Source organism: Anabrus simplex, chromosome 7 (assembly GCF_040414725.1).
Source record: "Anabrus simplex isolate iqAnaSimp1 chromosome 7, ASM4041472v1, whole genome shotgun sequence".
Taxonomy (NCBI): domain Eukaryota; kingdom Metazoa; phylum Arthropoda; class Insecta; order Orthoptera; family Tettigoniidae; genus Anabrus; species Anabrus simplex.
Genome location: NC_090271.1, coordinates 335,380,526 through 335,392,935, shown reverse-complemented (window position 1 = coordinate 335,392,935; position 12,410 = coordinate 335,380,526). Strand labels below are relative to the sequence as shown.

Genomic DNA, 12,410 nt, shown 5'->3' with positions numbered 1-12,410 from the left:
GGGTGCCACTCCCTGGGTGCAATTGCCTAAGAAAAGGGTCCCTACCTGCTACCTGCAGAGATCTGTACCCTTTATATACAATCCCATTTATGTGATTACCCCAATGAAGATCTTTCCTTATATTAACACCTAGGTACTTACAATCATTCCCAAAAGGAATATTCACCCCATCAATGCAGTAATTAAAACTGAGAAGACTTTTCCTATTTGTGAAACTCACAACCTGACTTTTAACCCCGTTTATCATCATACCATTTCCCACCGTCCATCTCACAACACTATCAAGGTCACGTTGCAGCCGCTCACAATCTTGTAACTTATTTATTACTCTGTACAGAATAACATCATCTGCAAACAGCCTTATCTCTGATTCCACTTCTTTACACATATCATTGATATATATCAGAAAACATTAAGGTCCAATGATACTACCTTGAGGAATTCCCCTCATAATTATTACAGGGTCAGATAAAGCTTCACCTACTCTAATTCTCTGAATTCTATTTTCTAGAAATATAGCAACCCATTCAGTCACTCTTTTGTCAAGTCCTATTGCACTCATTTTTGCCAATGGTCTCCCATGATCCACCCTGTTGAATGCCTTAGATCAATCACGATACAGTCCATTTGACCTCCTGAATCCAGGATATCTGCTATATCTTGCTGGAATCCTACAAGTTGAGTTTCAGGGGAATAACCTTTCCTAAACCCAAATTGCCTTCTGTTAAACCAGTTATTAATTTTGCAAACATGTGTAATATAATCAGAAAGAATGCCTTCCCAAAGCTTACGGTATATGCAAGGCATGTCAAACTTACTGGCCTGTAATTTTCAGCTTTATGTCTATTGCAATTTCCTTTAAACACAGAGGCTACTATAGCAACTCTCCGTTCATTTAGTATGGCTCCTTCATGCAAACAATAATCAAATAAGTACTTTAGATATGGTACTATGTCCCAACCCATTGTCTTAGTATATCCCCAGAAATCTTATCAATTCCAGCCAATTTTCTAGTTTTCAACTTTTGTATCTTATTGTAAATGTCATTGTTATCATATGTAAATTTTAATACTTCATTAGTATTACTCACCTCCTCTATCTGGACATTATCCTTGTAACCAACAATCTTGACATACTGCTGACTGAATACTTCTGCCTTTTCAAGATCTGCGCATATTATGCGTGGAAGTAGGAGGAAGGGAAAAGGTAGGAAAGGGAAATGTAGAGTAGAGGATAGGAAAAGACAGGTGGAACGGGGTCATGGGAAGGAGAAAAGGGAGGAGGAAGTAGCTTCTGCAGCTATCAGGAAAGATAGGGCTGACCAGGAGGGGAGGGGATCAAATGAGGTGGGTAGGGTTGAGGCTCTGGTCATGGGGGATTCCATCGTTAGACACGTGGGGAAAGTGTGTGGAGGAAAGGGAACCAGGGTAGAATGTTATCCAGGAATTAGGTTGAGGCAGATGTTGAGGAAAGTAGAAGAGAGGGAGGAGGGGAAGGAGAAGGTGGTAGTGTTTCACGTTGGCACCAACAACGTAAGGCAAGCTGATATAAGTACCAACATAGTTGGAGATGTGTGGGATCTGGTAAATGCAGCACAGGTGAAGTTTAAGAAAGCGGAGATTGTTATTAGTGGAATACTGTGTAGGAGGGATACTGACTGGAGGGTGATTGGGGATTTAAAAGAGACTATGGAGTGGGTATGTGGGAAACTGGGAGTGAAATTTCTAGATCCTAATGGGTGGGTAGGAGAAAGGGATCTGCGCTCGGATGGCCTTCATTTAAACCGCAGTGGTACGTATAAGTTAGGAAATTTGTTTGGAAGGGTAATAGGGAGGTACATTCAGGGAAACGGGATAGCCTAGGGAGCGGTGATAAGGGAACAGGGAACTGGAAATCAAGTAGGGATGACATAAAATTGTTAGTGTTGAACTGTAGAAGTATTGTAAAGAAAGGAATAGAATTAAGTAATTTAATAGATATATATTTAGCAGATATTGTAATAGGAGTTGAATCATGGCTGAGAAATGATATAATGGATGCAGAAATTTTCTCACGGCACTGGAGTGTGTATCGTAGAGATAGGATAGGAAAGGTGGGAGGGGGAGTTTTCATTCTGGTGAAAGAAGAATTTGTAAGCTACGAAAAAGTTAAAGATGAGACACATGAAATTCTAGGTGTAAGGCTCATTTCTAAAGATAATAGGCAACTTGATATATTTGGAGTGTACAGATCGGGAAAGGGTAGCACTGATGCGGATTCGGAATTATTTGATAGGATAGTCAGCTATGTGGGAAACGACATGGAAAGAAATGTGATTGTAGCGGGAGATCTGAATTTGCCAGATGTCAATTGGGAAGGAAATGCGAACGACAGGAAGCATGACCAACAAATGGCAAATAAGTTAATATGGGAAGGACAGCTGATTCAGAAAGTGATGGAACCAACCAGAGGGAAAAATATTTTGGATGTGGTGCTGATAAAACCAGATGAGCTCTATAGGGAAACTGAAGTAATAGATGGTATTAGTGATCATGAAGCTGTTTTTGTGGTAGTTAAAAATAAATGTGATAGAAAGGAAGGTCTTAAAAGTAGGACTGTTAGGCAGTACCATATGGCTGATAAAGCAGGTATGAGGCAGTTTCTAAAAAGTAACTATGATCGGTGGAAAACGGTAAATTAAAATGTAAACAGACTCTGGGATGGGTTTAAAGAAATTGTTGAGGAATGCAAAAACAGGTTTGTACCTTTAAGGGTGGTAAGGAATGGTAAAGACCCACCTTATTATAATAGAGAAATAAAGAGACTAAGAAGGAGGTGCAGACTGGAAAGAAATAGAGTTAGAAATGGCTGTGGAAGTAAGGAGAAATTGAAGGAACTTACTAGAAAATTGAATCTAGCAAAGAAGGCAGCTAAGGATAACATGATGGCAAGCATAATTGGCAGTCATACAAATTTTAGTGAAAAATGGAAGGGTATGTACAGGTATTTTAAGGCAGAAACAGGTTCCAAGAAGGACATTCCAGGAATAATTAATGAACAAGGGGAGTGTGTATGTGAGGATCTTCAAAAGGCAGAAGTATTCAGTCAGCAGTATGTAAAGATTGTTGGTTACAAGGATAATGTCGAGATAGAGGAAGAGACTAAGGTCAAAGAAGTAATAAAATTTACGTATGATAACAATGACATTTACAATAAGATACAAAAGTTGAAAACTAGAAAAGCGGCTGGAATTGATCAGATTTCTGGGGATATACTAAAGACAATGGGTTGGAATGTAGTACCATATCTGAAGTACTTATTTGATTATTGTTTGGCCGAAGGAGCTATACCAGATGAATGGAGAGTTGCTATAGTAGCCCCAGTGTATAAAGGAAAGGGTGATAGACATAAAGCTGAAAATTACAGGCCAGTAAGTTTGACATGCATTGTATGTAAGCTTTGGGAAGGCATTCTTTCTGATTATATTAGACATGTTTGTGAAATTAATAACTGGTTCGATAGAAGGCAATTCGGTTTTAGGAAAGGTTATTCCACTGAAGCTCAACTTGTAGGATTCCAGCAAGATATAGCAGATATCTTGGATTCTGGAGGTCAAATGGACTGTATCGCGATTGACATGTCTAAAGCATTTGATAGGGTGGATCATGGGAGACTACTGGCAAAAATGAGTGCAATTGGACTAGACAAAAGAGTGACTGAATGGGCTGCTATATTTCTAGAAAACAGATCTCAGAGAGTTAGAGTAGGTGAAGCTTTGTCTGACCCTGTAATAGTTGAGAGGGGAGTTCCTCAGGGCAGTGTTATCGGACCTTTATGTTTTCTTATATATATAAATGATATGAGTAAAGGAGTGGAATCAGAGGTAAGGCTTTTTGCGGATGATGTTATTCTCTATAGAGTGATAAATAAGTTACAAGATTGTGAGCAACTGCAACGTGACCTCGAAAATATTGTGAGATGGACAGCAGGCAATGGTATGTTGATAAACGGGGCTAAAAGTCAGGTTGTGAGTTTTACAAATAGGAAAAGTCCTCTCAGTTTTAATTACTGCGTTGATGGGGTGAAAGTTCCTTTTGGGGATCACTGTAAGTATCTAGGTGTTAATATAAGGAAAGATCTTCACTGGGGTAATCACATAAATGGGATTGTAAATAAAGGGTACCGATCTCTGCACATGGTTATGAGGGTGTTTAGGGGTTGTAGTAAGGATGTAAAGGAGAGTGCATATAAGTCTCTGGTAAGACCCCAACTAGAGTATGGTTCCAGTGTATGGGACCCTCACCAGGATTACCTGATTCAAGAACTGGAAAAAATCCAAAGAAAAGCAGCTCGATTTGTCCTGGGTGATTTCCGACAAAAGAGTAGCGTTACAAAAATGTTGCAATGTTTGGGTTGGGAAGAATTGAGAGAAAGAAGAAGAGCTGCTTGACTAAGTGGTATGTTACATGTCATAAACCTCATTTTAGGTCCGTATTGAAAAATTTTTAACAATTCAACAATAATAAAGGTGTTTCAATTTATTCCACCTATTCAATACTTATATTTTCACTTATAGTTGTTACATAATTAAATTCTTAGTTACATGGGACATGTTTCGCCCTCAATTAAGGGCATCTTCAGCCTAAATACAATAATCAAAAATACAACTAAATTAAAAGTGGAAGTTAAATACAATCATCAAAAATACAACTAAAATAAAAAGTGGAAGTTAAAAGTTTAGTCTGTTATTAAAATTCGGAACAATAAAAATGTGAAAAATGATAAAATAAAAAGATGCTAATGGAAAACTGTCTTATGATTAAACTATAATCTTGTCGGAGACTAAAACTTCTATTAAAATTCTAATTAAAACAGTTCATATAAAATATTGGAAAATCAAAATGGTAGTAATAAAAAGCCAACGACATGAGGGCGTGTACACAAGCATAAACTTGATTGTCATGAATACAATCTTTTCAAAGCCGCTGATGAAATTCGTAGCAAGTAAGGCAGAAGCGTCTATTGAAAAATTGTAAGAGGCCGTTAGCACCGGTAGGTAATAAAATGGCTGAATCCTTTTTATTGTTCCGAATTTTAATAACAGACTAAACTTTTAACTTCCACTTTTTATTTTAGTTGTATTTTTGATGATTGTATTTAACTTCCACTTTTAATTTAGTTGTATTTTTGATTATTGTATTTAGGCTGAAGATGTCCTTAATTGAGGGCGAAACATGTCCCATGTAACTAAGAATTTAATTATGTAACAACTATAAGTGAAAATATAAGTATTGAATAGGTGGAATAAATTGAAACACCTTTATTATTGTTGAACTGTTAAGTGGTATGTTCCGAGCTGTCAGCGGAGAGATGGCGTGGAATGACATTAGTAGACGAATAGGTTTGAATGGCGTCTATAAAAGTAGGAAAGATCACAATATGAAGATAAAGTTGGAATTCAAGAGGACAAACTGGGGCAAATATTCATTTATAGGAAGGGGAGTTAGGGATTGGAATAACTTACCAAGGGAGATGTTCAATAAATTTCCAATTTCTTTGAAATCATTTCGGAAAAGGCTAGGAAAGCAACAGATAGGGAATCTGCCACCTGGGCGACTGCCCTAAATGCAGATCAGTATTGATTGATTGATATTGATTGATTGTTCATTAATGATTCCTGGAATGTCCTTCTTTGAACCTGTTTCTACCTTAAAGTACCTATACATACTCTTTCATTTATCACTAAAATTTATATGACTGTCAATTATGCTCTCATCACGTTATCCCTAGCGGACTTCTTTCCTAGATTCAATTTCCTAGTAAGTTCCATCAATTTCTCCTTACTTCCACAGCATTTCTAACTCTATTTCTTTCCAACCTGCAGCTCCTTCTTAGTCTCTATATTTCTCTGTTATAATAAGGTGGGTCTTTACCATTCCGTACCATCTTTAAAGGTACAAACCTATTTTCACATTCCTTAACAATTGCTTTACACCCATCCCAGAGTCTGTTTACATTTTTATTTACCGTTTTCCACTGATCATAGTTACTTTTTAAAAACTCCCTCATGCCTGTTTTATCAGCCATATGGTACTGCCTAACAAGTCTACTTTTAAAGACCTTACCTTCTAACATATTTATTCTTAACTTCGACAAAAACAGTTTTGTGATTGCTAATACCCTCTATTACTTTGGTTTCTTTATACAGCTCATCTGGTTTTACCAGCACCACATCCAGAATATTCTTCCCTCTAGTTGGTTCCATCACTTTTTGAGTCAGCTATCCTTCCCACATTAACTTATTTGTCATTTGTTTCCTGTCGTTCGTATTTCCTTCCCAATTGACATTTGTAAATTGAGATCTGCTACAATCACATTCCTTTCCATGTCGTTATAGCTAATTATCTTATCAAATAATTCTGAATCCTTGTTAGCACTACCCTTTTTGGGTCTGTACACTCCAAAGTCATCAAGTTGCCTATTATCTTTAGAAATGAGCCTTACATCTAGAATTTCATGTTTGTCATCTTTAATTTTTTCGTAGCTTACAAATTCTTCTTTCACCAAAAGACATACTCCCCCTCCTACCATTCCTACCCTATCTCTATGATACACACTCCTGTTCCATGAGAAAATTTCTGCATCCATTGTATCATTTTTCAACCATGATTCAACTCCTATTTCAATATCTGGTAAATATATATCTATTAAATTAATTAATTCTATTCCTTTCTTTATGATAATTCTACAGATCAACACTAATATTTCTATGTCATCCCTACTTGACGTTCAGATTGCTGTACCTAGACCACCCGGTTTCCCTGAATGTACCTCCCTATTACCCTTCTAAACAAATTTCCTAAGTTATACGTACCACTGCTGTTTAAGTGAAGGTCATCGGAGCACAGATCCCCATCTTCTACCCACGCATTAGGATCTAGAAATCTCATTCCCAGTTTCCCACATACCCACGCCATAGTCTCATTTAAATCCCCATCACCTTCCAGTCAGTATCCCTCCTACACTGTATTCCACTGATAACAATCTCTGCTTCCTTAAATTTCACCTGTGCTGCATTTACTAGATCCCACACACACCCAACTATGTTGGTCCTTATACCTGCTTGCCTTACATTGTTGGAACCAACGTGAAATACTACCACCTTCTCCTTTCCCTCCTCCTTCTCTTCTACTTTCCTCAACATCTGCCTTAACCTAATTCCTGGATAACACTCTACCCTGGTTCCCTTTCCTCCACACACTTTCTCCACATGTCTAACAATGGAATCCACCATGACCAGAGCCTCAACCCTACCCACCTCATTTGATCCCCTCCCCTCCTGGTCAGTCCTATCTTTCCTGACAGCTGCAGAAGCTACTTCCTCCTCCCTTTTCTCCCTCCCATGACCCTGTTCTACCTGTCTTTTCCTATCCTCTACTCTACATTTCCCTTTGCTACCTTTTCCCTTACTCCTACTTCCACACTTCTCTACAATAGTTCCCTGTTCCTCATCTTCCCTCTGTTGTTCTACCTGCAGTGACTCGTAGCGATTTCTCATAGACACCTGTCCTCAATTCCGATCCTGAATACAGTCCTTCCCCTTAATACATTAGACCACCTGTCTTCTACAATTCCCCCTTACCTTCCCATCCCTCTTTTACACCTACTGTATCCTGTACATTGCTTGAGGGAGGCCTACCTTCCTTCTTGTCTTCTGAGAGAATCCTAACTCTCTCTCTCAAACTCACCAACTCCTCCCTCATACTCCTTAATGCCTGGCTACACTGTCAGTTCCTACACTTGCACTCCTTAGCTATTCTTTATGGAAAAATGAAAATAAAAGGAAAAATAAAATAACTTATTCTGTGCAAAAAAAATTCTCCCAATCATAATATTAATAAAAATTTTCTTTATGAACTGTACAGTTACTACCTAATGTTCCTACTATTAGTACTATTGGTTTATAAGTATATGAATTCATGTCAAAATTATTTAATCTATAGTGTTCAGAAGTTAGAGAATCAGTGTGAATATCTAAGAACAACTTCCATTTGGGACATATGATGCTCCAAATAGTATGGGAGATGTTAATAAATGTATGCATTTCAGTGGTTTGCCCTTAAATATATTTAAAAAATAATCCTTTCTTTGCAGAGCTGAACTGTGGTTTGTAGATGGAACAGTATCCAATTTTGCCTTATTTGATAATGGATTGGGATCAGATACATTGGTTGGAGATGGTGTTTACTCACGTTACATTCTGCCACATCTTCATCGTACGGGTTGGTATTCTGCACTTTGCCGGGCTACAGGAAACGTAACAACAGGTAATTCACAATATTTTGTGTTTTTACGGAGGAACTAGAATTAGATGAATGATTAATACTAACAACATATCATGTAAAATAATGATATGAAAAGAAAAGACAATAGAAGACGGAGTATTGCAAAAGTGATAAAAATACATTGTACTGTATACAGGTAAAGAAATTATGTATATTTGTCCAAAAAAAATTCACTCTCCACAAAATTACTTTTAAAATACACTATCAGATGGTGTAATGGTAACTGATATTATTTATACATTAAATCAACATCATAAGCTGTTAGTCATTAATTATGATTTACTTGAGTCATAGTTAACAAAACAAGTTCTTGAATAACACTGCTGTTAAATTCTTAAATACTGTATATTGAACACAATTAGAATTTCAAAACTGCTCAATGAAACTTGGTCATATATAATAAAATTATTTAGTTTATTCTGAAAAGAACAGCTCCTGCCTTACAGATAGATGATGGTGGTGGTGATTAATTTTTTAAGAGGAAGTACAACTAGGCAACCATCCTCTGTTAGCAGTTGAGAGAAAAAGTTGAAGGTTTGCGCCAAAGAAAGACAAGGGTCATGAAGGGCATGAAAATGAAAGACTCCCTAGGCCTTGAATGATCAAATACTGTTGGGGTTGGAAAAGAATAACAGTTGATGAAGTGCGGAGCTTGGCACAAGTAAGTGGAAGCAATGCCAGGACTCAGCTAAGGGTTATGTGGTCGCCAACCCACGCTTCCAAGTTAAGAGCCTCTGGGCCCGTTATGGATAAGGTGACCATGGAAGTCCAGGATAACAATGCAATAGTATCTTACAGGTTATTAATTATACAAGTGATTATTTAGCATATGGACAAAATATTTAAAATTCCTCTGATTGATCTGTTATTCCCAGACAGTGCAATTGAGCCTTTGTTAACTTGAATGAAGTCCCATGAGCACTGAAGAGAAGGTCACGTACCTCCCACATAAAATCAACTGCATTATCTCTCTCACTTAAGTGAGGAGTGCATGGCTGATGTACAGCCACTTCCTGTTCCTGCTGAATATTCTTTTCAGAGTTAATCACAGAGTCCAAAACAATAGCTATGCTCTTCAGTCTGCCAAAACATTTATAAACTGTCTGAAAAAGAAAACACATGGTAATAGAATTATACCTGGAAAAGGACAAATTAATTAAAATAGAATTAAGGTAACTTAACCAAGTCAAAAGTGATACATGTCTATACGTTAGATACTTCCATCTTCCACCAAGCAATGTACTCCTTCGTACACTTCTAATTTTGCTTTCTGGAATGCTGATGTGATGTTTGACTGAACCATGTGATATCAAGTGTTCTTTATTAGTTCTCCTTCAGAACTGTATCCTAGCCAAAGACCAGCATTTCTACCTCCTTACATTCCAGGAAATGACAGCAGTTTGAGCCAGAGGTTCTTCCTGGAATAGAACTGCTGTGTTACAAGATATTTTTATTGTTGCTCATCCATTCTGAAGATAATATTCCAGGTCTATTGCTGATCCTCATATATGGCTACACCTTTATCCTTATTTGGAAAATGACTCCATGGAAGAAAGGCTTGCCCCTGTAGATGATTTATGAGCTGATGTTATGATTTTGATAGTGAATTGTCATTACAAGGAATTCCTAAGTTTGATACTGTAACAGTGTGCTCATTTCTGCTGGCTGATCGTGGTTTCTCATCAGATAGATATGAATCTTGTATACCGAGTAACCTTAGTGCTGGATGTTTGTCCCCCATGTTGTTTTGACAATACCTAATCCTCTTAAATTCTTTGCTGGATATAGCATGTCATTTGAACAATCATGCAGTAGAGATAAAGTTCTTTTACTGTGAATCTAATAAACTAGTCTGCATCTTCAAAAAAAATTCCCAGAATTTTCTCAATAGTTGTAGTTTGTAATTTGTAGATTTGGCCAAGAACACTGATTTATAATGTTCATCTTTTGATCGGGTTTGGAGCTTGCCAAAAGAGTTAAATCATTCCTTAAATTTCGAATTACTTTGCTGTTATTGAAAATTATTTTGTGTAGCTGTATGTTGTAGTCCAAAAAAGCACAGTACTTACATGTCCAGCTACATGACTGATGTTCAGCCTTCTGGGGCCCAGGTTTAATTCCTGGCTGAGTTTAAGGATTTTAGTCTCAACCCTCATCAACCACCGTGAGGTCCCAGGGACCTCCCACAGTTTTATTTGTTTCCTCTATGCCATTTCTTTCACACAACAGTCCCAGTACCTTCAGGTTACTACCTGGGCGACTGCCCTAAATGCAGATCAGCATTGATTGATTGATTGATTGATTGATTGATTGATTGATTGATTGATTGATTGATTGATTGATTGATTGATTGATTGATTGATTGATTGATTGATTGATTGATTGATTGATTGATTGATTGATTGATTGATTGATTGATTGATTGATTGATTGATTGATTGATTGATTGATTGATTGATTGATTGATTGATTGATTGATTGATTGATTGATTGATTGATTGATTGATTGATTGATTGATTGATTGATTGATTGATTGATTGATTGATTGATTGATTGATTGATTGATTGATTGATTGATTGATTGATTGATTGATTGATTGATTGATTGATTGATTGATTGATTGATTGATTGATTGATTGATTGATTGATTGATTGATTGATTGATTGATTGATTGATTGATTGATTGATTGATTGATTGATTGATTGATTGATTGATTGATTGATTGATTGATTGATTGATTGATTGATTGATTGATTGATTGATTGATTGATTGATTGATTGATTGATTGATTGATTGATTGATTGATTGATTGATTGATTGATTGATTGATTGATTGATTGATTGATTGATTGATTGATTGATTGATTGATTGATTGATTGATTGATTGATTGATTGATTGATTGATTGATTGATTGATTGATTGATTGATTGATTGATTGATTGATTGATTGATTGATTGATTGATTGATTGATTGATTGATTGATTGATTGATTGATTGATTGATTGATTGATTGATTGATTGATTGATTGATTGATTGATTGATTGATTGATTGATTGATTGATTGATTGATTGATTGATTGATTGATTGATTGATTGATTGATTGATTGATTGATTGATTGATTGATTGATTGATTGATTGATTGATTGATTGATTGATTGATTGATTGATTGATTGATTGATTGATTGATTGATTGATTGATTGATTGATTGATTGATTGATTGATTGATTGATTGATTGATTGATTGATTGATTGATTGATTGATTGATTGATTGATTGATTGATTGATTGAACATTTCTGAAACTCATATCCCCACGCAATACTATCCTACACCGCCACAATACACAGTTTTTCATACACAGGCAATGCCACCCCCACTCATTGGAGAATTTGTCTTGTAAGGGCTGCATTGGGCTAGCAATAGCCACACAAAATTATATATACAGTATATAGTACAAATAATTACATAAATAATAACAAAAGAATAATTTTAAATACTGAAAAATTATAATAATCCTCATTTTTCTTGTTCATCTTGTGAATGTTCATTCAAAAATCTTTCTGTTTAGGAAACCAATCTCTAGGAGAATCAATCACTCGAATTGCAAGAACAGAATTAACAAAGGTAAGAGGTCAACTCTACTTGTTCTCCACTAAATTATCCACATAAAGAAAGTCAAACATATATTTTTTGTGCTTGTATCTTCAACAGGGGTAAATGACAATGACAGTAGAGGCAGTAACTAGTAGAAAGAGTAAAATCCAAACCCCACAGTGTAACAGTCCCAAAGGGCCTTGGCCTACCAAGTGACCATTGCTCAGCACGAAGGCCTGTGGATTATGAGGTAGACTCTTGGCTTTCTACACTATGGGATAGCTCCTCAATTCTAACCACGTAGGCTGAGTAGACGTCAAACCTGCCCCCAGATCCAGGTTAAAAAAAACTGGCCTGGCCGGGAATCAAACCTGGGGCCTCTGGGTAAGAGGCAGGTATACTATCCCTACACTATGGGGCCGGTAGTAGAAAGACCATGACGGTAGAAATGGATAAAAGTGAACATGATTTGTAAGCCAG

General features: G+C 36.6%; 1 protein-coding gene across 3 annotated transcripts in view; it reads left to right on the top strand.

Annotated features, from left to right (window-relative positions):
• Window positions 1–12,410, top strand: part of LOC136877157 (calcium-activated chloride channel regulator 4) — a 115,804-nt gene that overhangs the window by 58,571 nt on the left and 44,823 nt on the right. For all 3 annotated transcript variants that reach the window (XM_067150966.2, XM_067150967.2, XM_067150969.2), the window contains exons 9-10: window positions 8,134–8,306; window positions 11,905–11,960. In XM_067150966.2, coding sequence (XP_067007067.2) covers window positions 8,134–8,306; window positions 11,905–11,960 — 229 coding nt within the window. The remainder of the gene's footprint in view (window positions 1–8,133; window positions 8,307–11,904; window positions 11,961–12,410) is intronic.